Here is a 26551-nt window from a genome sequence, read left to right as displayed (position 1 = left end):
GCGTGGGCTATCAAAAACGCTGCAGACTTTTCTTGATCTAACTCTATCTTATTTCGAAGAAGAAGTGAGGATTTTAAATTTATAATAGAGGCGAAAAGTAAGAAAATAAATGCGTGCACAAATTTTAATATGGGACCAACTGGGACCAACTAGATTTTAATAGAAATTGTCACAGCCCACTTGTACAGTACAGGAATTGAAAGATTGGCAAACTATTTGATAATATATATTTTGTAGTTCGTAATGGCTCTCGTCATAAAGGCTTTGGTTACTAAAGCCGTTCAAATTAAATGTCTACAACCAATACGATATTACGCTCGAAGGGGACTACACCACTATCACTGTTCCAACGATTTCACAGGACCAGTAAACGCATCCTATAATCATTATATACAGTTAACCATACCCAAAAACAAGTACTTAGCCACTTACGTCTGGATTGACGGAACTGGTATCAAATTGCGGTCTAAAGATCGTGTTTTGGATAAAGAACCTTGTGATTTAAAAGCGCTTCCTAATTGGTCATTTGATGGCAGCTCTACAGGTCAAGCAAAAACAGACGATTCAGATACACTATTAATTCCTATTGCAATATACCAAGACCCCTTCAGAAGAAGCCCACACGTCATCGTTCTATGCGAAACAGTGCATGGAGACGGGACTCCTACGCTTACCAACCACCGAGCTGAATGTGCAAAAATTTTAAGTAATATTTCTGATCAAGATCCCTGGTTCGGTATAGAACAAGAATACACCATGTTTAATGAGGAAAACTGGCCATTGGGCTGGCCTGGTCCACGAGGGTATCCTGCACTTAAAAACAAATTTTCATATTGTGGTATTGGACAACATGTCGCAGGCAGAGAAATAGTTGAATGTCATGCAAGGGCATCGTTGTATTCTGGCATGGATTATGGAGGCAGTAATGCTGAAGTAATGATGGGCTCTTGGGAATTCCAGGTAGGGACTACACCAGGCATTAAAGCCGCTGATGATTTGTGGATAGGACGTTATTTACTAGAGAGGATAGCGGAGAGTTTTGGAGTTACTATTAGTTATCACCCTAAACCAATGGGCATGGACCAACCGGGAATAGGATGCCATCATAATTTCAGCGTAAAGAAAATGCGTGCTGATGGAGGTATTACAGAAATAGAAAGAGTGTGTAAAGTTTTGTGCGAAAACCATGTTAAAGATATGATACATTACGGTCTTGGAGACAGTGATGCGAACAAGAAACGATTGTCAGGAAAATTTGAAACCTCGTCCTTTGATACGTGCAAGTGGGGCGTAGCTGATAGAACGGCGTCTATCCGACTACAGAGAAGTGTAGCGATAGACAACAAAGGATTCCTTGAGGATCGTCGCCCTGCAGGAGATTGTGATCCTTATAGAATATGTGCTCGTATTGCGCAAACTTGCAATTAGTTCTGGTTACTTTTTGTTAACAAGTAATGACAAAAAGAAGTTAAAAAATTAATCAAAAGTTTGCAAATTACATCTGCAATAGCTGGACGTGATTCATTTTTAAAAAGTCAAAAATAATCGATCGAATAAGATAAGTAGAGTGGAATGGGAACAATTATCTATACGAAGAGATACGAAGGAACACCAGTTCACCTACGCAAATTAAGAGCCGTTTAAAACTTTTATTGTTCTAACTAAATTGTTTGTCATTTAAGAACAAATTATAAAAATTTAACATCTGGTTATTTTATTGGCGATATCGAGGATAAACACGGGTATGAGGGCACTTCTATTTGCTTTTAGCTTAGCTTGATGTTGTTATTGCTTGTATTTTCTATTTTAAGATTTATTTATTTTAAGTTTGACGTTAAAAATAATTTTTATTACTTAAATTTGAAAGTGGGACTGATGCGCATATTTTTGGTAGGTGTTTACGCTCCAGTAGACCGGGGTGCGAGTACTTCACAGCGCGTTCGGGATGACAGGCAGATATTTTGGGATGGCTGGTAGGAATAAAAAGGGACGGATTTGAAAAGGTTCTTGGAATGCACGGTGACGAGTGAGTAAATGATAATGGGAGAAGTTTGTTAGATATTTGCCAAGAGTGGAACCTTTGTGTAACAAACACGATGTTTGACCACAAACACTCGAGAGGCGGAGAATGTAAGGAAAAGTATGATTGACTTTGTGATAGTGGATGAAAGAATTAGGAAGAATGTTATCGACTCCAGGGTGTATCGAGGGTCGGGTATCCATACTGACCACTTCCTGGTAATGTGCCGATTAAGTGGCTTGTTTAAAGGATGGCGACAACGACCCCGTACAGTTACTGCCGATTTAAAAATAATAAAAGTGGACAGTTTGCAAGAAGAAAGAGTAAATGATGAGTATAAGAGTAGATTAAAAACCGAATTCGAAGCTATGGATGGGATTAGTGAGACTGAACAGTTGTGGAATAGTTTTAAAAATAAAGTAGTAAGTGTGGCAAGTGAAGTATGTGGAGTAAGTAAGAGGCACAAAGGAAAAAAGGAGAACAATGTTTGGTGGGATAAAGAAGTGCAAGAAGCAGTGTGGGAGAAGAAAAAGTTGTGGTTGGATTGGCTAGCTACAAGAGCTAACCAAAGAAATCACACAGCTTCATTTGATGAAGTCAGTGAAGCGAAAAAGGATTATAGAAGAATGAAAGTGTTAGTAAAGGAATTAGTAGACAGAAAGAAAGTCGAACAGAAAGATAAAATGGAAGAAAGACTCTCTCAAGATTTCCAGGCAAATATAAAGTTTTTCTGGAAGTCCGTTCGTTTGGCCAGGGGTAACACCCAGACTTCTGAGCTAAAATTAATAAAAGACAAGAATGGAAGATTAGTGAATGAGGAAGAATGCATCTTAAAAAGATGGAAAGAGTATTTTGAAAGTTTGTTTGATAGAGAGGAGACAAACACGCCAATTTCGGAGTTGAATGAAAGCATTGAAAACGTGTCGGAGAATGAAGATGGTATTAGCATGGATGAAATTGTGAAAGCGTTGAAAGGAATGAAATCAGGAAAGGCTGCGGGATATGATAAAGTTTCTGTCGAGATGCTGAAAGCTGGACAAGGCATTGTAGCAAGTCAGTTGTATCGCCTTTTCAATATGTGCTTTAGAACCGGTCATGTGCCCAGGGAATGGTGCAAGGCTGTCATTGTACCTCTTTACAAAGGAAAGGGATCACAACTGGATTGCAAAAACTACAGAGGCATTAGCTTACTCAGCGTCGTCGGCAAATTGTATGCAAAGATATTGATTGAAAGAGTAGTGAAAGAAACCGATGAGAAAGTATGGGATGCACAAGCGGGATTCCGAAAGGGTATGGGATGTACGGATCAAGTCTTTTCCTTGCGATGCATAGCCGAAAAGTATTTGGCCAAAGGTCCAAAGGTCTATTGCGCTTTCGTGGATCTGGAAAAGGCTTATGACAGAGTGGTGAGGAATGAACTTTGGTCGGTACTGTCGATGTATGGATTGAGCGGCCATCTCATTCAGGCACTGAAATCGCTCTATGAGGATTCCAGTGCTCAAGAGAGTAAACGGATCGTACACTGAGTGGTTTAGCATCGAGAAGGGTGTTAGGCAGGGATGTGTAGCGTCACCGTGGCTGTTTAATCTGTTCATGGATAGTAGTTTGCATGATTTGAGAAATGATGAATGTGGGCTGAGAATGAGTGGATTATCCGTCAAATGTCTTCTTTACGCTGATGACCTGGTATTGCTAGCGTCATCGGGTGAAGAGTTGCAGGAGATGGTAACTGGAATGCATGGGTCTTTTGAAAGGAAAGGAATGAAAATAAATGTAAGCAAGACGAAAGTAATGGTATTTGAAAAGGAAGAAAATATGACAGACTGTGAGATTTCGATTGGTCAAGAAAGAGTGGAACAAGTGAAAGAGTTTGTGTATCTGGGAACCTTGTTTACTAGGGACGGTAAGCATGATAAAGACATTGAAAGGAGAGGGAATGCTGGAAATCGTGTGAATGGGGCACTTAACGCTTTTGTGAGCAGCCAGAAGGTGTCGCAAAAAGCACGGTTGGCTGTTCATAGAGGAGTGTTGGTGCCTACACTTATGTATGGTAGCGAAAGTTGGGTATGGCAGAAGAGGCATCAGAGCCAAGTGAATGGAGTGGAAATGAGAGCGTTGAGAAGTGTGTGTGGTGTGAGATTGCAAAATAGAATTAGGAACAGTGTGATAAGGGCAAAGTGTGGACTGAATGTAGATGTAGTGACAAAAATTGAGAAAGGTATGTTGAGATGGTTTGGACATGTGGAAAGAATGAGTGAAAGAAGGCTAACAAAGAGAGTGTATAAGGGTGAAGTGGAAGTGGGAGTTGGAAGTGGTAGACCTCGGCGGACTTTCTCTGATCAGATCGGGGAAATCCCGAAGAAAGGTCAGGTCAAGAGCACCCTAAACCGGCGAGCGTGTATGAGAAATGTTATGACAGTGAATGAAGCGAAAGAGGTATGTCAGGATCGTAGCAAGTGGAAATCCGTGGTCTCTGCCTACCCCCCCGGGAAATAGGCGTGATTATATGTATGTATGTATGTTAAAAATAATACTTGCACTGCGTGTGCGCGTGTGCTATCAAAATCGTTGCAGACTTGTTTTGGTCTAACTTCTAAGTATAATGTTGGCTGAAAAGAAGGTAAAAAAATCTAGAATTCAAATAACAAATGAAATGAAATAGAAACTTCAAATTCAAATATGGATCTGGAGAAGTCAACAACATAAATTGAAAAAACTGTAAAGTCAAAATTTATAAGTGTAGGTAATTAACTCGTAAAAATGAATAGTATCAGAAATTTATTATTTAATCACAAATCCCGCGATGTTGCGCTATTATGTAGAAGGAACTTAATGGCCCATAACATAAACCACATTATGAACAAAAAAGTTATGGACAGGTACACAAGACTTCCTTGGCCGTGCAACAAGATCCTCGCTACATATTGCTGGATCGACGGATCAGGTATAAATTTGAGATGTAAGGATAGAATCCTTAGCTGCATGCCATACTCTGCAGACGCAGCTCCCGATTGGGCCTTTGACGGCAGCTCCACTGGACAGGCGAGCGCCGAAAGTTCTGATACCAAGCTGTTGCCAGCAGCAATCTGTAGAGATCCGTTCAGAATGGAGCCACACGTATTAGTCTTGAGTGAAGTATATTTGGGTAACAACAAGCCATCTCCAACTAACCATAGAAATTTCTGCAACGCTTTATGTGAAGCTCACAAAGATCAAGACCCTTGGTTTGGACTGGAGCAAGAATACGCCATGTTGGACGTCGATGGTTGGGGCTTAGGTTGGCCTAAAGGTGGTGGATTCCCGGCTATGAAATACGAGTATTCATACTGCGGTGTTGGAGCGAAATATATTTGCGGCAGAGACGTGTGTGAAGCGCATACGCGTGCATCCTTATACGCCGGTCTAGATTTTGAAGGCACTAATGCCGAAGTCATGTTTTGCAGTTGGGAATTTCAAATAGGCGTTACAACAGGCATAAGAGCACCTGATCATATATGGTTAGCTCGATATTTATTGGCTCGCGTAGGAGAAGAGTACGGTGTTCAAATCACGTACCATCCAAAGCCAATGGGAATGAAGCATCCAGGATGTGGAATGCATCACAATTTCAGTACCAAGAAAATGCGCACTGCGCCCGGGGGTTACAAATTTATTGAAGAATGCATTAAGAAACTAGAGAAGAATCATAAGAAACATATGTCACACTACCAAATGAGTGAAGCAGCAAACAGAATGAGGTTGTCGGGTCAGTTTGAAACTGCTCCATTTGACGAATTCCGCTGGGGTATCGCTGATCGAAAATCTTCCATCAGGCTTCAAAGGCGAATCAAAGAAAAAGACGCAGGTTTCATGGAAGACAGGAGACCCTCAGCTGATTGTGATCCATACATGGTCTGTGGCTTACTTATGGATACATGCTTGGGGTCAGCTGGTACTGCTGGTAGCCACGGTGGCGGTGTGTGTCCCAAAAAGTAGGGTGTAAGTTATATGCTTTCTCCAACCGTGATTCGAGTTTGTTCCCAAAGTACATAGAGTTAGATCAACATAAGTTGGTAACGATATTTATAGCCCAGACTGTGCAATTATGTACTTATGACGTTTAAATAACCCTTGCATGCATAGTCTGGGCCATTAAAATTGCTGCCAACTTAGCTTGATCTAACAGCCGCTATTACCACTATCTAACAGTTCATTTTTTATATTTTGGCGTATAGTTTGGAAAATCAATTTGTCAGTAGAAAAAGGCATTTTCTTCTTTTGCTCCATCGTTTGCTCTTACTTTTGAATTTACTTTCCCGCCTCTTTCTACTGTCTTGGCTTGTCAGACTATATCTAGTCAGTTTTTGATTTTTACGTTTGTTCGCTATCAATAAACTCTAAAAATCAGAAAATTTTGTAATTATTTTCGAAAGCTATTTACATTCGCGGTTCGTGGCTCGGCTCACGGCTCGTCTCGGACGTCTCGTGTTCGCCTCGAGCTCGTAAGCTCGTCGAGCTAATGATTACACTCTCGCCTCGTGGCTCGGCTCGTGGCCTCGTCTCGTCTCGGCATAGATCTAGTATTACATAGATGAGCTATACGCGTGCCTCCGTGAGGGACAAAACATACGCAAAGCGATAATATTAAAAACACGTTTTAACATTCCTGACAACATACCAAAAACAATCTACGTAATTCGGTCGGGTTATTTGTTGCCCACCATAAACCATACTAAATTTTTGGTGGGGAACAAACAAAAAGTGAGACTGTGACAAGGACAAGCAATAATACCGCTTTCTCTGCTACTCCTACAGAAATTTCCATAAGTGCATCTCGTTCGGTCGTTTGGCCCCTCCCCCGTGTCATCTCTATGTTATTGTACCTCTATGTGTCTCGGCCACAGCTCGTAAGCTCGTCGAGCTAATCGATTTTAAACACAAACGACACGGTATAAGGTTTGTAACAGTTTGTAACAGAATGACAGCCGAACGCGAATGTAAAAAGCGGTTTACATTCTCGCGCGAGTCACGAGCCAAGCCGCGAGCCGCGCAACGAGACGCGAGTCTAAGCGGGGGGCTCGTGGCTTGTCTCGCGGCTCGGCTCGCGCTCGCCAGGCTCGCGTGGAGGAGCGGTTTTTTGGACACGTGCCAAAGGGGCTCGCGCGGGACGTGTGCTTCCGTTTACACTCGCGTTCGACTTGTTATTCGGTTATAAACCTTATGCCGTGCCGTTAGCCGTTAGTGTGTAAAATATATTAGCTCGATGAGCTTACGAGCCTCGAGACGAGCCACAAGCCGAGCCACGAGGCGAGAGTGTAATCATTAGCTCGACGGGCTTACGCGCTCGAGGCGAGCCACGAGACGCGCCGTGTGCCGACCCACGAGCCGCGAATCTAAACAGGCCACTAGATTCATGCCTAGAACCTGGGCTATAACCGCGAAAATCGAAGTTCGCAAATTGCGGGCGTTTTTCTCTGTCACTCTAATTACGCCTTCATTGGAGTAAAAGAGAAAGATCCCCGCAATTTGCGAATTTCGGTTTTGGCGGTAGCCCCTCTGGTTTGAGTATGATGACGGTATGACAGGTGCAAGCGAGACAGCACTATGCATGTGTATTGCGACGTCCCGTTCATACCTGTCATTCCGTACGGAAACCGAATGAAAGTACCGTCCTTGTGCGGCCAGGGTGATCAAAATATACAAATATCAAATGTTTATTATAGTTTGTCAAAGGACTGTCTCATTTCAAACATAGACAGAGAGAATAATACTATCTTTGTCTTACATTAGTATTATCACCCAAAAGAAAAGGATGAGTATAGTTTTTTTGTTCTTATTTACTGACAAATTTGGTTTGACCAACTATAATTTCCTTTTATTGAAATAATAAATTTGTTTTTTTAAATATAGAATGATATTGAGCGTTATTATTTATGACTTGAATAGATTGCATCTGTGTTGCGAGATAGATACGTATGTTTGTCTCTTTCTTGCGCAGGGCCATAGACTCGCTCAAGGTTTCAGTAGTTTTTTAAATCCGCCATTTTCATTCATTCTCTATTCTTTCCCTTTCGTCATATGGCGTGCTAGTGCGTTTGTCCGCCATATTAAATGAAATCAATAAAATAAGACAAAATGTCGCCTTACTAGAGTGCGTAAAAATATCCAACATCATCCAGTTATTGTGTGATTAAATCATCAAGAGGATCACAATGGAGAATTCCTACGGTGTGGGGGTCGTTAACAGATACGCTCTTTTTTTGGACGACGAGTCCGATCCTCTTGATGCGTTAAAAGCGCGAGAGCAGGCCAAGGAGCTCAAAAAGAAGACCAAAGAAGCCGAAAAAGAAAATAAGGGCAAGCCCGAAACCAAGCCTAAGGGTGGTAGCGTTGCCGTCAGGAAAGGTATCAAAGAAACTCAAAATGTGAAGTCCCAAGACAATAAGAGCGGCGAACAACAAAAGAATAAGGGACCCCCTCGCACTAACGACCGCAATGCGGAACGTCCGCCTCCGCGACGCCGCGAGGACCGGCCGCAGAACGGAGCCGTCGACAACAAGGATGGCGCGCCGAGGCCACCGCGTAGAGAATTCGGCGACCGCGAGCGCAGGCCTAACTTCGAAAGGCGTAACTTCAACGACAACGGTGAGGGTGCCGAACGTCGCGGACCTAGGCCTCCACGTGAGCCCCGCGATCGTGACGGTCCGCGCGGGCCGCGACCGCCCTACGATAACCGAGGCAAGCGCGAGTTCGACAGGAGGTCCGGTTCCGATAAGACCGGCGTGAAGCCCGTCGACAAGCGCGAGGGCGGCGGGCCTCACAACTGGGGCACTATCAAGGACGATATGGACGAGCTGAACAAAACCGGATCCGAGGGCGAGGTCGGCGAGGAGAAGCCCGCGGCGGAGCCCGGCGCGGGCGCCGGCGGAGACGCACAGGCCGGTGCGGAGCCTGAGCGCGCGGCACCCGAGGAGGAAGTGCGCGAGCTCACGCTCGACGAGTACAAGGCGCTGCGCAACGCGGCCCGCGCGGCTCCGCAGTACAACTTACGCAAGGCCGGCGAGGGCGAGGACCTGTCGCAGTGGAAGAACCTCGTGATGCTCGAGAAAAAGAAGGAGGGCGGCGACGACGACGAGAGCGACGACGAGTACGATATCGCCGATTATCCACAGCGCGTGGGTCGCCAGAAGCGCGTGCTGGGCATCGAGTTCACGTTCAACGACCAGGCTCGGCGCGGCGCGGCGGGCGGTCGCGGCCGCGGGCGAGGTCGCGGACGCGGTCGCGGGGCTCCGGGTGCCGGGCCGGGCCCCGCGCCGGCGCCGCGCGAGGACGTCGTGCCGGAGGAGCGCCCGCAGCCGCGCTCGCACCCGGCGCCTCCCAAGGTTGATGACAGCAAGGATTTCCCCTCCCTCGGCTAGACTCAGTGAGCCTTTAACTCTTCCCCCTTTCGAAAGAGTATGATAGAAATACAAATTAAATACTGTATGTACCGTTATTTTTGAAGTAAATATACAAAGTATTTACACAAGTGTGTATTATATTACATAGTTTAGTCGGTTTAGGCGTTGATCGTCTTGAATCCGAGTCGACATTGGCAGGCTTGTTTCTATTCTAACTATATTGGGTTTGACTTAATGCTCATGTTGTTCGACATGTTTGAGTGGGGGAGGACGCAATTTTAATTTGAAGATGCTGCGGTAATGCCGGATACTGTGGTCTATTGTAACAGTAGCTTTTATCATATTGTAATCACATCAGCTTGAGTTAACTTTAACAAGTTATTATGAATTAAGGTTTTAACTTGACTGTGACAAATTGAATTAACTCCGTCACAATTTAGTGTAGAATGTGAAGAAAATAATCCTTGTTGCATTTTATATCATGAGTTTGTGTTGACAAATGCAGACTGGGAACTGTAAATAGTTATATATGTTTAAAAGATAAGGTCTTAAAAATAACAAGGTTGATTTTTGTTGTTACACAAACTTCTTGAAAAATAAACATTTTGTATGTGTGAATATTCTCTGTTCATTACTAATGTAACTTACTCTTACTAACTTTTTATGAAATAACCATCCAATAACATACCTAGTTATCCTCCCCCGAGCAAAGCAATAACTTTTATGCATACTTTTGTATGTATTGGTTAATTACCATGTTAGATTGTAATCAAACTGATCAATTTTGTTAAATTCTATATTATATTTCTGGTGGGCCATATTCCACTAGGGGGCTGTACATAAATTACGTCATCTATTTTTGACCCCCCCATAAAATCATCCAAAAATCATGCTTCGAATGACCCCGTTTCCTCCTACGTCATGCCATCATCCGATGTCCAGACCCCCCCCCCCTATAAATTTGAAATGACGTAATTTATAAATAGCCCCTAGGAATGCAAAATTATTTTTTCACTGATGCAACGAGTATTATTCAATACGTAAGTGGTCGCGCGAGGCCGCGCTGTGGCTCACCGCAGTGACCACATGTTGGTAGGAGTAGGGAGTAGGGCATACAATAAAATGAAACTAGTTTATGTAAGTAATATTGTATATTGACATTTTGTCACTTTCACACGAAAACAAATTGCTTAAAATTTACACAATAAAACAATACACAAAGGTAGTTAAATATTCAACATAATAGAGCTATCACTTAAAAATAAACATGAACTCACATCAATGTAACGAGTACATAAGCAATAAATAGGGTATTTACATTTGTTCACGTCTTTAGGTGTTTTCTTACTAAGAACAAAGTTACTTTTTTATGATGCTGTATAATTTTGAGCATGATACATGTGTTACTTACAAAGAGCTCGTTTCATTTTTTTAAATAAAAATTAAACAGTCAAAGTTTTCCTCTTCATCCTGCCCAGCTTAACTTTGCAATTTATACAAATATTATAACATAACAAGCATACTTTAATATGGGGCCGGTCATAACAAGAGGACATTTTGGCGCTTCTACTACTCACGGTTTAAGCATTATGTGGGTATTAAATAGCTGACTAGCGCAGTGTAATGGAATATTTATGACATTTTTTTAGAATAAACTGATATTACAGATATATATTTTTTTCAGTAATCTATTATAATACTAGTTTATTTTTACTGTTATTCCTATTTAGTAAGTAATCTAGTGACTGCTGCCACGAGCAGAGCTGTCAAAAACAAAATCTGGAGGTTACAGCATATACAATTATAAATTAGTGACGAAAGCGTAATATCTAAACACGGGACCGATCCCGTTTCACAGCCACAGTACACTTCACTTATCTTACGATACAAGCGTTAATAAAGTACAAACCTCGACATATAGGATAGGGTATCTAGGCACTACTCTGCTGTCTCAATTGACTACTATTTACATTCGGTTTCATTTACGACACTAACTTAGAGCGATACTACTGTATGAAAATGTACGAATTAATATATAGATTCGTAAGTATATTCAGCAGCCAATAAAAACGTTGCACATTTCAGAACCTGGTCATTGTCTCATTACATCTTTTGACACCGACATTTTCCTAGGTCCCTCGTATCGCTCTATTGCATTAGGGCTGATTTAGTCGGCGCGCGAACACGCATAAGATTTTAGTTACATTGCGGACTGTTGGTTACGTCCAATTCAACCGACCGATCAAAACCCGCAATGTAATGAAACTCGCATGCGAGTTCTCGCATCGTCTAAATGAGCCCGCGTGGCGTTTTCGGAAGTCCATCTCGCACTCGTGCAGCGTTCACTCGATGCCGAAGGTGTTGGTCTCCTCGACGGCCAGCAGCAGCTTCTCGTGCAAGAGCTGCGGCGTGGGGTAGGGCGGCAGGTCGAGGCGGTTGAAGCAGGTGTGCGCGCGCGGCAGGGACTCCACGCGGCCCCAGCGCTCGATGCAGAAGCGGCGCGGGCCCGTGGAGCCGCGCAGCGCCGAGAAGCCCTCGTACGGGATGGACGAGGTGCCCGTCACGAACTGGACCAGGCGCAGCCGCTGCTCGTTTGTGAACCTGTTAAACCAAGCATTCCTTTAAAATAGGGTATTTCTGTTCTGAAGTCGGTCATATAATATTGCCATTATTGTTGACGCCAAAAGGCTCTAGGTATACGCTCATTTTTAGGGTTCCGTACCCAAAGGGTAAAAACGGGACCCTATTACTAAGACTCCGCTGCCCGTATCAATCGCAGCTTCGCTAGTACAGGAGCATTCATATGATCATTCTCATCTGTCCCCGTCTCATGTATGGCGGCGGGAACAAATGGGAATACACCCTCATTTTGACCTTTCATAATCCCAACCAGGTAGTAAATAGTAACAATAAGGATCCCCCCAATTATTTACGTACCTAAATGGTAATAGTAATAATGATAATCTATAGCTTTTTCGATTAACTTAGCGCCAGCAATCACCTAATCATTTAAATTGCAAATAACCTTTGGCAGTTTCTCGACTCGTTTATCAAGTTTCAACATGTAGGTCGCCCGGCGACTATATTGTATCGATACGGAATTGTGACCGCGATAAAAATTACATAAGTTAGTTTGTAAAGGGAGTGATTGAATTAGATAATGTGCCTATATATAGGAACCTACACATATTTTGATCAAGGTCGACGCTCAAGATCCGCGTTGCATTTGATCGAAAATGTGGGCGGGTGAGCGTTAAATCTAAATACATATAATACATGTACTTGAATTTAACATGCCCAAAACAGGGTTTCTAATTTTGACAATAGATGTCGCTAGTCGCTACCATATCATAGTTTATTTTTAGGGGGACAATTGCGTTTCTTTTTTTGTAAAATACCTAGCAAGCTGGCCCAGAATCGTTCTAAAGCGTCAAAATGTCTATAGGTTAAAGGCAGAGCCACACCGGTTGCGTGTGCACGTATTCGTCGACGTACTTAATCATAGATGTGAGCACTGAGCAGCACACCGGTTTGTAAACAACCCTTATCGTTCTTTTCTTTTTTACAAAGGCGTTTCGAACTCCAGGGTGTTGCGAGTCACGGGAGTCACAGGTTGTCGACCAACGCTAGGAAGCCGTAATGTATATAAAGTGTACCTGTCGATGGCCTGCCAGAACCACACGATGACGGGGTGCGCGTCGTGGTAGCCGCCGCGGTACTCGGCGTGCGCGCGCCAGTCCGCCACGTCCAGCTCGGGCGCGCCCGCGATCACCAGCTCCAGCTCGCGCGCGTCGAACGCGCCCACCAGCCGCGGGTCCACCACCTGACCACAAAAAAAGATCGTTTTAATCCATTACAAAAAGGATAAATTCTCAATCATCGGTTTTTTCGGGGGATCGACTCGGGAAATTCTTAGTTTATAAACTGAAATAAATGTCATATACTAAGAAAAAGTGACCGAGGCCTCCAGTGCCCCAGGCTGGAATCGAACCAGCGTCCTCTGCTATCGCGGCAGGTGCCTGTAAATATTTTCTGAAAATAATTTAATTTGTTCTAATACTTCTAATAGTAATTCTTAGTTTGTTTCAAAGACTGCTATACACACAGTTGGTCCGATTATCATCAGGTCAAGATCTGTGGGTAAAATCCCTCCTATCGGTCACTTTAGTATCGAAACTACCGAATTTACCAAGTAGTTTTTGATGGAAGATCTGCTGTGTGCTTGCTATGTAAGTTATGCGTATTAAATGCGGAGAATTTAACTACCAGGGTGAATTCGTCTTCAATGACTCGCTAATAAGTTCGTAAACGAATCGGAACAGTTACCCACATGTACTGGGCCACCGGGCTTTAAAGGGGCCCACAGATTACCAGTTCGCCGGACGATATCAGCCTATCAGTTGTTCGGAGCTGTCAAATTTTGCGTTTAACTGACAGGTTGATATCGTCCTGCGAACTGGTAATCAGTGGGCCCCTTAACTCGATAATATTGACTGACCTCATGGAAGCCTCGCACGAGCCACTCAGTCTGCTCGGCCACGCCGCGCTCGACCCTCCAGCGAACCACCCGCTCCAGATACTCTTTCTTGTTCCGCTCCGTGACGGGCACATCGCGACCGCCTGGTTTCAGCTCTCGCTCCAACACGCGGCCGTCGGCGAGACGTTCAGACACCGCGAATGTTAGCTCTAAGGATGACACGCAGCGGGCGGACTGGAAAAAAGTTTGTCAAATATTAAATGATGGGTTTCATGGACTAGTTGAAGACAAAAGCACTCCTTTTGCACCGTTTTAACTATAACATCTACAAATATCTGCTCTGCTCTTTATAAACCCGAATGAAATTGGATTGGACTACTTAACCGCCGTCACAGGAAGCAAACTATAATAAAAATACCCACCTATAAATAATGAAAGAAGATAAAATGCCACCTACTTTCCCGTGTCAATAAACCTCTCAAAGACACATTTGTGATGGCTTGATTACTTAAACTCTACTATTATAAGATTCGCATGCGAATTGCATCTGAGCGGATATTCATTTAACTTATACGTATAAATAGGTACCTATGTAGAGCTATAACAATCCATTAATACATTTTTCTCATACTGTCTTTTTCATCTTGTAATGTGGCAGAGACAGATGACGAATAAAATGACAGCATACTAACTTGTTATACCTACTACCTACTCGTAGTGACAAATTATCTACATATGTAGCTATTATTGACGAATAAAGCAACACAGCTAGCCAACTTATCGTGAAGCGCCGAGTCGATGCCCTAATATCTCTAAAAGGCGAGTTGTTAATTATACCTACAGAGCCATTTAACCCAGGCATTTCACACCAATGACGATCAATTTCTTGGAATTCTAACTTCAGCGGGTAACGTGATATGTGTCAACTATGTAGGTAAGCATAGGAAAAGTAGAGTGAAATTATTGGCAAAGTGCCAAAAGCCTAAAAAAACAATCATAATAGGTATTAGAGACACTGACACTCGATCTATGAACTATTGGCCAAAAATAGAACAGCATTGGTGTTTTAAACGGGCTTCATTTGTACGTGTTAAAATATTTAAAACAATAGAAAATAATCATAAATAGATTTTTGAAGATCCAATGTCATTTCAGGTCAAAGATAATGTGTTCATGAAATAATTTGAATGAGCGCAATGGACGTAACATTTCATAACGTATTGCATACAACATTCATGAAATACGTGCCTTGGCAACTACATTTTTATCATTATTACTTCGATAAAGGTTAATCAACTAAGGTATCTACGCTATTAAAGATTAAAAAATGCACATATATGCGTACGCTAAAATGAGTCAACAGTATCGAATGCCATAGTAAATTCAGTGGAATCGTTCGACTGACGGAATTGTAAATTTGTGACCGGCGTGGTGTGATAACGTGAATAAAATTATCACCACGTGCTTTTCCGCACATGGCCGACGTCTGGTGGCGCCATCTATTTGCTAGCATGAGTAACTAACTTTGATATTTCAGCGAACGTTTAAAAGTTTAGTACCGGCGATATAAACATAGATGGCGCTAGCAGTATCAATCGCAGCTTGCGATTGGGTCATTGCCATTGGATTTTTTTATAGTCAAATTCACTGACGATGGGCATAAATTTAATAACCATAGATTATCTTTTATTTACCTGTAACCACCGCAGCGAGGCGGCGAACTGCGCGTCCAGCGCGTCGACGTCTTCGAGCGCGGGCGAGAGCCGCAACAGGGCGCGGTACAGCGCGCGAGTGAACCACGCCTCGAGCAGGTAGCCGTGCACCAGCGCCAGGCCTAGCACGCGCCCGGAGAAACGGAACCTGGAAATATTAAGTTTGTTAATAACGAGGCAATACTGAGAACAGCTACCGCGAAAATCCAACCTCGAAGAAAGTTACATAGACAGAATGGTCTTCTATTCTCTTGTAATCTTAGAGTGCACGAGTGTCATGGACGCAAATAATCAAATTTCGAATTTTACGTTCACATTCCTCCTATTTTTATTAAAAAGCAGGAAAGTGTGTTGGATGGATAGAAATTTCAGAATCAAAGTATTTTTTTTATTAAGTGTGGTTAATTGAACTAATGATTATTTAACACATTTCTGATAAAACAGGGAACTGCCAAGTGTTTGATAAATTATAACGTGCACGTGCGATACGACGTTTGCACTATTTTCGACGCAACATTATTGGTTAACATTGTTACAACATCAACACTGGCAACATTTAGAAACTTTGCTGCAAAAAGTTATTCTTTCAATTCAACAGCATAGTGAAACCAGTAAAATAATGATATCTATTGTGTTCCTAAGGGTGGTGGAATACCACCTGTGCAATTTCTTTATCCAATCCCATTGCGTCTCACTCTCTCATTAAGCAAAATGTGAGACGCAATACACATTGGACAAAAAAACCGGGCAAGTGCGAGTCGGACTCGCGCACGAAGGGTTCCGTACCATAATGCAAAAAACGGCAAAAAAAAACGGTCACCCCATCCAAGTACTGACCTCGCCCGACGTTGCTTAACTTAGGTCAAAAATCACGTTTGTTGTATGGGAGCCCCACTTAAATCTTTATTTTATTCTGTTTTTAGTATTTGTTGTTATAGCGGCAGCAGAAATACATGATCTGTAAAAATTTCAACGGTTCGTGAGATACAGCCTGGTGACAGACGGACGGACGGACGGACGGACAGCGGAGTCTTAGTAATAGGGTCCCGTTTTACCCTTTGGGTACGGAACCCTAAAAATTGGATAGGTGGAATACCTTCCTAATATAGGTACCTACCTACATGATCCCAAATATTGTTGTAAGGATATATACCTCCAAAAGTGTACAATAAAACCTATAATTTCCTCAAAACTCTACCGTAAATCATATTCGTAATTTGACACTTGGTAAAACAAATCGCGTAGGTACACCTATTGAGTCGCGCGACAAAAAACGCACCAACGTGAAATGCTCGGCTGCCTACCGTGAGTAACACTACACCTTGTTTGAGGTAACGTTAGAACAGGTCTTAGGGCTGGGGCGTAAAAAATAGCATGCTGCGTGGGCCCTTAATAAATGTACAGTCGAGTTCACAAATATATAGCCTATAATCGATATTAAACTTTCGTGAGACATATTTTACAATGTTTATACGACAACGGTTTCACTGTTTGCACTGCACGAGCACGAGTTGCAGTCGCCGCGAGCACTCGAGCCTGAGGAAGGACCCCCGACGGGCCCGAAACATGTCGCCAACAGCGACTAAAAATTCAAGTGAGTGAAACCGTTGCCGTATAAACATTATATCGCCTATGCTCAAAAAATATATATTCACGCTTCTAAGGATGGTCTTCCATCTTTCCAATATCGTTCTTTTCGTGTTTTTCGTATCGTGCTTTTCGTGTATAGTCGACGACGAATAGTTGAACTAAATTACAGCCCGGAAAGACATTTCGCTTAGATTTGTCTCTTTACAAGCAACTACAGTAATTATCATTAATTTTATAAACATTTGCCTGTCACGTTTGTCGCAGGCCCGAGGGTCAGTATAACGATTAATAATGTTAAACCCAATTAAAACGAGAGTTATTGTTGGCTCACTGGCCCTTATAGGGTTACCGATAATTAGTACCGGGTATCGATAATTAGTACCGGGTACCGATAATTAGTACCGGGTACCGATAATTGCGACAGTTTATTATGGCCGATAATGGGTACATGAAACTACCATAGAATAACCATTACCATGGTCTCTGGCAATAGGGTCTTATACTTCAATTCCAAGGATCCGATCTACTTCTCAAACTGAACTAGGTACATAAGTCAATTTTTCTTTCGAAATTTATTAAAACAAACAGTAGTAGTAGTAGTAGTAGTAGTAATCACTTTATTGTACACAACACAGGTTTAGGCAGTATAGGTACATTAATTGAAATATTTATGTACCCCTGTCTCATGTGTATGTTTTATATGTACAATTGCAATACCCTTGTAGGGTAACATGTTGTACCTAATATAACTATTGTACCTCTAGAGTAAGACCTATATTACTATATACCAACAAGAGAGCATATTAAAGATAAAAAAAAATATAATAATAAAAAATGTCCTGTACTTGAGAATATGAATTTCGCGCCTTTTTCTACTGACAAGCTGTGTGTTTCAGTATACCTATATGCTTCAATTTAATAGTTATTTTTGTGTTTTTGAGGTGTGTAATAGATAGCCTATTCCTATCTATAATATGTATTACTTGGTAAACTAAGTTCAGCCCGGGACTTCGTTTGCGTTTTAAGCGTTAAGAGGTAACATACAAACAGACAGAGCTACTTTCGAATATTAGTAGGGATTCAGACAACGTCTGTTCGACTGTACTTACGTTGTTGTTGTATTTTTTGCTTGAAGTTGTTTTTGTAAATTTCGTTCTTTAGAAAACATTATTAATAAAAGTTTTACTACATTCACTATACTTCTTGAATAACCTATCGAAACTACTTAAACGCGAGTTACAAAATTGAATCGAAGACCAATAAAAGAAGCATTAATCATTGTCCGTATTAGTACATCCGCCGTTTGTTTGGCGCTATTGTTGCTATTCTTATGTTATACTCGTATGGTATTGGTAGCCAATACGAGAACAATGGCGCCTGCTGCATAACGGTTTGCAGGGTGCTATTCAAATTTAAAAGTAAACGAACGGACCAATTAACTGTAATTTAAATTAAAAGTGTAAAGAGTACAATTACTTAGTTATCTATTTACGATACAAGTGCGAAAAATAGGTAATTCGCCACTGGTTGCGAATTACCTATTCGCAAGTCTATCGTACAACGTTTTACAGTACATATTCTCGACGTAGTAATGTGCTTATTATAGCACGGGGTGTCGTAATGGAGCTTATGGAGCACCTGATGTACTGTAATAATATTTATTTATTAGTAAGCTTTTTTGCATAACTTTGGGAACTAATAAAATTATTATTATCGAATATTTTGATTCGTGTTTTTAAGTAGTCACACTACTTTATATAAAATAAATCATAGACCGAGGATTAGAGGTCCATTAGGGCAATTCATTTAAATTAAAACCTAATGTCGTAAGAATACACTAGTTCAATTATAAGTGCATATATCTAAAATAAAAAAATAGTAGAGTTAGAAACTGCATTATGAAAATTGATCAACTTTTTACACTAGAAAAAATATGCATTAACATTGTTAGTATTGTTAGATAATTGCCATCGGCATTGTCATACAATATGTATGAGACGTAATTTGTATGATTGCGGATAATTGGTCAGATAACAAGTAGGTACGTGTGTATTGATCCGTAATGGTGCTCGTTGGCAGTTCCGACAGAATCAATCATAGTGTTTATTTTAAATCGAGTTAAATGGATTTAAACTAATGACTAATAGGTACTAGAGTTAGACCAAGAAAAGTCTGCAACGATTTTGAGCATACGCAATGCAAGTGTTATTTTTTAAAAGTAAAATTTCTATGAAATTAAGACTTATAAATAACACTTGCACTGTATGCTATCAAAATCATTGCAGACTTTTCTTGGTCTAACTCTACACTTACATAAGGGCCTGTGGTCTATACATACTTATTATACTCTTTGGGTCTACCTAAGATGACCATACATCGCCGAACGCCAAATGAAAATTAAAAATGTTTCGGGGTGACAGATGTTGCGAAAAGTCACGTGACTATATCCAAAATTTATTAAAGTTTCGATTAGCATTCCACGATTCGATTTGGTCAACGATTGCTGTATCTATACAGGGCGGGTGGCTAAATAAAAACTACATTCCCGTTGTCAGGGAGGTTTTGGGATTATACTGAGCAACATTTACTATGGGATCAACCCCCAAATCGCGAAAAATAATTTGGCTGTTTCATACATTTCGGCTGGTCCATTTTCTATGGGAGGGTAATTTTTTTTTATCGCGATTTCGTGGTTGGTCCCATAGTAAAAGTTGCTCGGTATAATCCCAAAACCTCCCTGGCAACGGGAATTCAGTTATTTTTTAGCCACCGTGTCTAGAAGTAAAATAAATACACTTAAACAACAAGCCTTAAGTTTTCGTTGGATTGTATTTTTTTTTAATACTGGTTACAATTGTACTTGGGATTAGTTGCCAAGCGAACCCCAGGCTCCCATGAGCCGTGGCAAAATGCCGGGACACCGCGAGGAAGAAGAAGACTGGTTACAATTGTAAAGTACTAGTTTAGTTACAACTTAAGTTAAATTAACTTTCCAAAATTTTGATCAGTTACTAACTCCCGACTGTTTTAGTTTAATTCAGTGTAACTCAGAGTTGCCTTTACACGTACATTGTCTTGTCTTGTTGGTAAATTGATCGAATAGATACTAATCTTGAAGGAACTTGAATACTAATAGACATTTGTTGATTTATATTGTACGAAGGGTTAGTTGGACTAGTATTATAATATAACGAAGTGTAAACTTTAACCAACAAACTTCGACATACCTGTTGAGTTATTTTATTACTGATCGGCACAGAATAATTGAGCTTTTATTTATTTGGGAAGTACTTTTATATTAAATGCTACTTTTCATTTACACCTTAGACAGTATACCTCTTCATGCACTTTTTAGAACATAAACGACCAATGACAGATAAACGAGCGAGAAACGGAACGCCAGTCTTCTATTTTGTAAGCTTCTTCAGCATTAAGAGAAACAGAAAGCATAAGCATTAAAGCAGGGATAAGTTCGCTTTTGTACTTCTTACTATTTTTATGTTATTTTTAATATGTCTTTTTGTACAATAAAGAGTTTACTACTACTACTACTAAAGAAAGATAAAAACATAAGGGATAAGCTTCACTTACCACTCATGATGGTTGTCGACAAACGCCGACATAGGCGACACGTGGACCGTGTACGTGTCGTTGGCAGAATACTCGAACAGTCCATAGTACGGGTTGAACAGCTCCCGCGACAGCAGGAAGAAGAACTCCCGACTGGGCCCGCCGTAGTCCAGGCCTTCCTCGCCGTCCCAGAGGACGCAGAGCTTGCCCTTCTGCAGTTCCTTCTTGCCGCAAGACATGATGCGGCGGAACGCGTCTTCTAGGAGATGCTCTCGGCGGATGTGGAGCCTGGAATTTGAGGGGGATTGATTAAAAGACGGATTTAAGTACCTAAATTTGCTTATCATCTACGCGCCCACATATACAACTTGTCAAGGCAAATGCAACCGTCGCCCATCGCCAACACCAGAGGGGTTTTCACTCAATACCTCTGAAAGGTAGTATTTCTACCGCTATGAAACCAATCAATCAGAACAGTTACTTTCTGCTGAAACAGAATGTCTTCCAGGGGTATACAGGGTAAACTATTATGTAGCTGTAACTCACTTGAGTTTCCCCTTCCCGTAGCCCTTGCTCTCTACTACTCTCTCGCTTCCTATAAAACGCCTGCATCTTGGCCTCACTGCGCTGCGGTGTGAGCCTCACGCGCTTGCCGGCACATAATTAATGATCTCCTTGAACAGGTTTAGGATGAAACTATCATGTACTTGTAACTTACTTGAGTTTCCCGGGTCCCTGTCCGTAGCCCTTGCTCTCCAGTTTCCTATAGAACGCCCGCAGCTTGGCCTCGAAGTCCCGTCGCTGCGGCGCGGGCGCACGTGTGCTGCGCGCAGCCGCGGGCGACGCGGCCGGCGACGGCGCCGCGCGGCCCTCCGCCGGCACGTAGCTCATGATCTCCTGCTCGAACAGGCTGCAAGAGAAAGGGATAGTTTAGTACAAGCAAATAAAAGCTAATAATGTATTTCAGTCGATTCTAAGACACCCAAATTATGCTTCTGACTCGTGATCATATTTTAGACTCTAAAATGTCATTATGAAGTTTACTGGTAGTTTCAAAGATAACGTCGTTTGTTCGAAAACATTTTCCATTCTGTCAGTTTTGTAAGAAGGAGCTGTTATGTTAGTTAGGTATACTTATTTAAGTTATATGTAATGTCAGATTGCATTTTACCCGACTGAAGTAGCCTTCATCAGGTAAAATGCAATCTGACATTAAATATAACTTAAATAAGTATAACTAACATAACAGCTCCTACTTACAAAACTAAGAAAGAATACTTGTAATGTTTTGTAAAGTCGAACTAGTGTTAATTAATATCCATTAAGAGAAAGTGACAATAGTTAAGGTACCTCCTAGATATACCTAACGTCTACCTTAGGTAAGAGCCAAAATACTTGAAGTTCCTGATTTATAGGAATCGATAATTGGCTATTTAGCGAACGGTCAATAAATATAGATCGCAGAGATATCTGGTGTCGATGCGATTTCCTCTGCGCCGTGACGCAAGCACTTTCGATAATACCCCGAGCAGGCAATAGAAATCGAGATACTTGTAGAGTTGTAAGGATATTGTGGTCCTGTATGTGTTGTTGCACATTTGTGCAATTTAGAAACGATTCTGTTTAGATTGTGCGTAATATATTTAACATCAAATAAGATTTTGAGGGATCATGTCTAAGTGGCTATGTACCCAAGTTAGGTGAAAAACATATACTTAATTAATATTTTCGTAATATTTTACATCGACATACCTATTACATACAATAGAATGAGGACTAACGACCGTATACAAATGAAAATCTCAATAAAATACTTAATCTACATAAAACTGATGTATGAACCTAATACCATCAACCTATTACCTACTTCGCTAAATTATATTATAAAACACACAATAAAAATGTAAGTACAATGCCAACCTTAAGTTAATCGGGTTAATTTTCTATTTATAACAACTATAATTGTGCAAGTACCTACGCAATTAATTTCATCTTCGTTTGGATCGTGCCATCAAAATTACAACTGACATAAACCTTGCTGTAACAAGAGAAGGCCTGCTATTGGTCACTGAAGTTTATGTAATTAAAACAAAACAAGCACCACGTGTGAAAGTCGGCGAACTCGAGTAACAGAGCGTGAACTATTAAATTATAATAGAGAAGGAACCGGCTAATTGCTGGCCTCATCAATCCTGCAAGAGTGGGAGGATCGCGGCACGACAATACTTGGATTATAGGCTGATGCGGGAAGGTGAACATTACTTACACCCCTTGGTGAGCAAGTTTTTACTCTTATCTATTAAGTAGTTCGGCTAACGTACTGTAAGTAGGTACATGAGGATTTCGAACTGGAAGTGTTTTGAAGTTTCCACATAGGACAAGATGGAATAATGTTAATAAGCGCTAAAAGTAGCGCAACGCACGCGAACCATAGGTTTTTGCAAATATCTACATAGATGCATGATCAGGCTAAGTGACATGAATAGCTACCATTAACATATTTGTAAGTAGTTTCAGCTAAATGAGGAAGCCCAGCACCATGCGAAAACGACTTCCCATTAAACCCACTTCGACTTCATTTCCAGTCTTAAGGCTCCGTATCTGTTACAAAATCAACGTTATGCAACCCAAGGCTCTGCTTTCCCGTTTCCCGTGAAACGGCTAAAATGCCCACGAGGTGCAATGAACCGTGATAGATTATATCCAAAAAGAGGAGCGCAAGGCCGGCCCACATTAGACAGAGACAAAAAGCTCTGGGCTAGTAATACGAGTATAGTAATCGATTTAGGCGAGCGAGATTTAGGTGCTCCGGCTGCTCCGCCCCCCGCTCGTGGTGGAGATTAGGTAATTAGTATACATAATTTCATTTGGGCCCGATGGCTGCGTTCCTTGGACGCTTAATCGCTGATAAATTTCGATTGAAAATAACGATGTGTTCTACAAGAATCTAAACTTTTCTATATCGGAGCTTTTAACGACTTGCTAACCGGACATGTTCATGCCCACGCAACATCCAACACAGATAAAAAAAAACAGAGGTATTGTTGCTAGATTTCTGAATACACCCTAAGCATCACGCGTCGTTGCTTTTCAGAGATAAATCGTTATCAAAGGAAGGTGCTTTTTAGTTATTTCAGTGAACATTCTGAAATAAGTTGCCCTACCTTTTGGATCCCGATATTTAGCGGTGAAGTCCAAAAATACTTGAATGCACTCAGAGATACTCAGAGATGAGAGAGAACTGAGTTTTGGACGGAGAAAAATGGCAGGCGGTCTGGGTGTTCAGTCAATTCGGGTCGTTGCGCTACAGAAGTGAGTAGGTAAGTACCCTCTAGGCAGTCTGAAAATAATCGTTACCATTAAACAAATTATGTAACCTCAAAATCGTAGTCTAAACATCGGAGTTCACTCCAGTGTTTCGCAGAACGCCACGCCATTCGGCACGCCGCGCCACCCAAATGCAACCCGTACCTTGTAAGGACGTCTTTCGAACGCCGGAATTACTACCATGCAATTATTGTGAGGCCAATTGCAACATTTGCAACCATAAATCGATGGTATAAATGTCTTATGAAGATAGAAAAGTGACCATGAATTAATATTAATGTACCGATGCCAAAGGCAGCGATCGAGGCTGCATCCCAGTCTTTTCGTACTATATGTCAATACCCCTTTGCCACCTGGCCACACACGTCATCGACCTAATTTTCTTGAATACCTACATGCAATCATGAAAGGCTTATCCATCCGTCATCATTTCATATTAAATAAGACTAAGGACTTAGTATGCTAGATCATTCTTTAGCTTCATGCTCAATGCCAATGACAGTAATTGCTTGCATTGTTTGATCGATAGGTTCGCAGTTATTTGTACCACAAAGGTTAATAATTGAGGAAACATTTCCGTCCGCACGCACAAGGCCGAGTCCCGACGCGGAGGGAATGACCTAAAATTACACTGGTATCTAAAGAGATACTTGGCGCCTTAGATTGTGCTTTTCACGAGCTGTTGTTTTTAGGAAAGTTAATAAATTCTACTACCCACTTGAGCTACCTTTCTGACTAGAATCCCAAGTAGCACAGATAGCTCTATAACTACTCACTTTTAGTTCTATCTAACGCTCTGTGCGTATTAAGAAACTTATAAGAGCACACTCGTGGTCCTACAGCTGTATAATAGATCTCAGTGGTATTTATATAGCTTAGGGCTGATTAAAAGCTGCATTACGGCTCTGAAAACTACCATTAATACGCAAAGAGTGATATAAAGGTATATTTGCTACGACCCTATACAGCTTTAAGGGTTATCAAATGCTTTAACCGTTATAAGGTCTGTTTAGTGGATAAAATTACGCCATGTGCTGTATAAGGAGGTAATTGTGGACTTTTATTACGTTGACTTATTAAGGGAGCACAAGTGAACTATTATGAAGCTAATAGACGTATAATGGAACACATGTGGCACATAATACAGCTTGTCGCTTAACATGTTTACCGTTAAGCAGCTTTTATTACACTGACTTTTAAGGGAGCACGAGTGAACTAATATGAAGCCAATAGACGTATAATGGAACACATGTGGCGCATAATACAGATTATCGCTGAACGTGTTTACCGCTAAGCAGCCTTTATTACGCTGACTTTTTAAGGAAGCACGAATGAACTATTATGAAGCCAATAGACGTATAATGGAACACACGTGGCGCATAATACAGCTTATCGCTGAACATGTTTACCGCTAAGCAGCTTTTATAACGCTGACTTTTAAGGTTACACGAGTGAACTAATATGAAGCCAATAGACGTATAAATGGAATACATGGGGCGCATAATACAGCTTATAGCTGAACATGTTTACCGCTAAGCAGCTTTTATTATTCTGACTTTTTGAGGAAGCACGAATGAACTATTATGAAGCCAATAGACGTATAATGGAACACATGGGGCGCATAATACAGCTTATCGCTGAACATGTTTACCGCTAAAGCAGCTTTTATTTCGCTGACTTATTATAAGGGAGAACGAGTGAACTATTATGAAACCAATAGACGTATAATCGAACACATGTGGCGCATAATACGGCTTAGCGCTGAACATGTTTACCGCTAAGCAGCCTATTATACTACCATTTGGACTGTCTGCATAGCGGCTGTTAAAACGTTCACAAGATGCCTTATAACTGTTTAGAGGTTCACTAGTGTATCGAAATAACGACTTGGACTTTATAGTGGTTCACTTAAGTATCTTTATCAGATATATAACAGTCGTATGCTGCATATAAGAATTTTAACGGTTCACGTTGCTTTTTAACATTGACCGCCATTTTATTGTATATAACCTACAAAATTTAAACTGCTTTTCCAACCTTTAAGGGTAACAATAAGGTTTTGTGCCTGAGTTCTTAACCTAAATCATTAGTTTAGTACTTCCTATAACGTATTATTAACTTTTCATCTCATAATTCTGTCCAAACCACTGAAATAGTTTTTACACATAGCTTATTTATATCATTCATTTAAATAAATACTGATTATTTTCGTGGCGCACTGAAATTTTCTTAGATAATGTATATATATAATGTCAATAAACTTGCATTCCCAAACATCTTTCTCGCATTAATATATAAAAGATCATGTACAAATATTTAACTAAACACTTTAACAAAATGACTTATGGTGTCGTTGCGCTTAACGTTTTTGTTTCAATATAAATATGTTCACCTCTGCGTTCGTCACGTTCGTCGTTTTAAGGCAGAGGTGTAAAAGTATGTTATTAATTCTCTTTTATTCAGCCCAACGTCAATC

The 26551-nt window shown here is 41.1% G+C and overlaps 4 protein-coding genes across 10 annotated transcripts in view; 3 read left to right on the top strand and 1 right to left on the bottom strand.

The window, feature by feature from the left end:
* Positions 1 to 172: 172 nt before the first annotated feature.
* On the top strand, positions 173 to 1702 carry LOC134792989 (glutamine synthetase 1, mitochondrial-like). Its single transcript, XM_063764489.1, has one exon. The coding sequence runs from the start codon at positions 244 to 246 to the stop codon at positions 1426 to 1428; it is 1185 nt and encodes a 394-aa protein (XP_063620559.1). The 5' UTR covers positions 173 to 243; the 3' UTR covers positions 1429 to 1702.
* A 2966-nt stretch (positions 1703 to 4668) lies between these two features.
* LOC134792988 (glutamine synthetase 1, mitochondrial-like) lies at positions 4669 to 6398 on the top strand. The gene has a single exon (XM_063764488.1). It carries the CDS (start codon positions 4781 to 4783, stop codon positions 5993 to 5995), a length of 1215 nt encoding a protein of 404 aa, XP_063620558.1. The 5' UTR covers positions 4669 to 4780; the 3' UTR covers positions 5996 to 6398.
* A 1636-nt stretch (positions 6399 to 8034) lies between these two features.
* LOC134792987 (SERPINE1 mRNA-binding protein 1-like) lies at positions 8035 to 10017 on the top strand. Its single transcript, XM_063764487.1, has one exon. It carries the CDS (start codon positions 8212 to 8214, stop codon positions 9415 to 9417), a length of 1206 nt encoding a protein of 401 aa, XP_063620557.1. The 5' UTR covers positions 8035 to 8211; the 3' UTR covers positions 9418 to 10017.
* A 514-nt stretch (positions 10018 to 10531) lies between these two features.
* Positions 10532 to 26551, bottom strand: part of LOC134792983 (E3 ubiquitin-protein ligase HECW2) — a 176978-nt gene continuing 160958 nt past the window's right edge. For all 7 annotated transcript variants that reach the window (XM_063764482.1, XM_063764478.1, XM_063764477.1 and 4 more), the window contains 6 exons: positions 21467 to 21658; positions 20770 to 21036; positions 15571 to 15736; positions 13898 to 14110; positions 13056 to 13222; positions 10532 to 12000 (listed from right to left, as the gene is read on the bottom strand). In XM_063764482.1, the coding sequence (XP_063620552.1) occupies positions 11742 to 12000; positions 13056 to 13222; positions 13898 to 14110; positions 15571 to 15736; positions 20770 to 21036; positions 21467 to 21658 (1264 nt within the window). In that variant the 3' untranslated portion in view covers positions 10532 to 11741. The remainder of the gene's footprint in view (positions 12001 to 13055; positions 13223 to 13897; positions 14111 to 15570; positions 15737 to 20769; positions 21037 to 21466; positions 21659 to 26551) is intronic.

This window comes from Cydia splendana, chromosome 8 (genome assembly GCF_910591565.1).
Source record: "Cydia splendana chromosome 8, ilCydSple1.2, whole genome shotgun sequence".
Lineage (NCBI taxonomy): Eukaryota > Metazoa > Arthropoda > Insecta > Lepidoptera > Tortricidae > Cydia > Cydia splendana.
The sequence above is the reverse complement of the archived record's forward strand: the minus strand, read 5'-3'. Positions and strand labels throughout refer to the sequence as shown.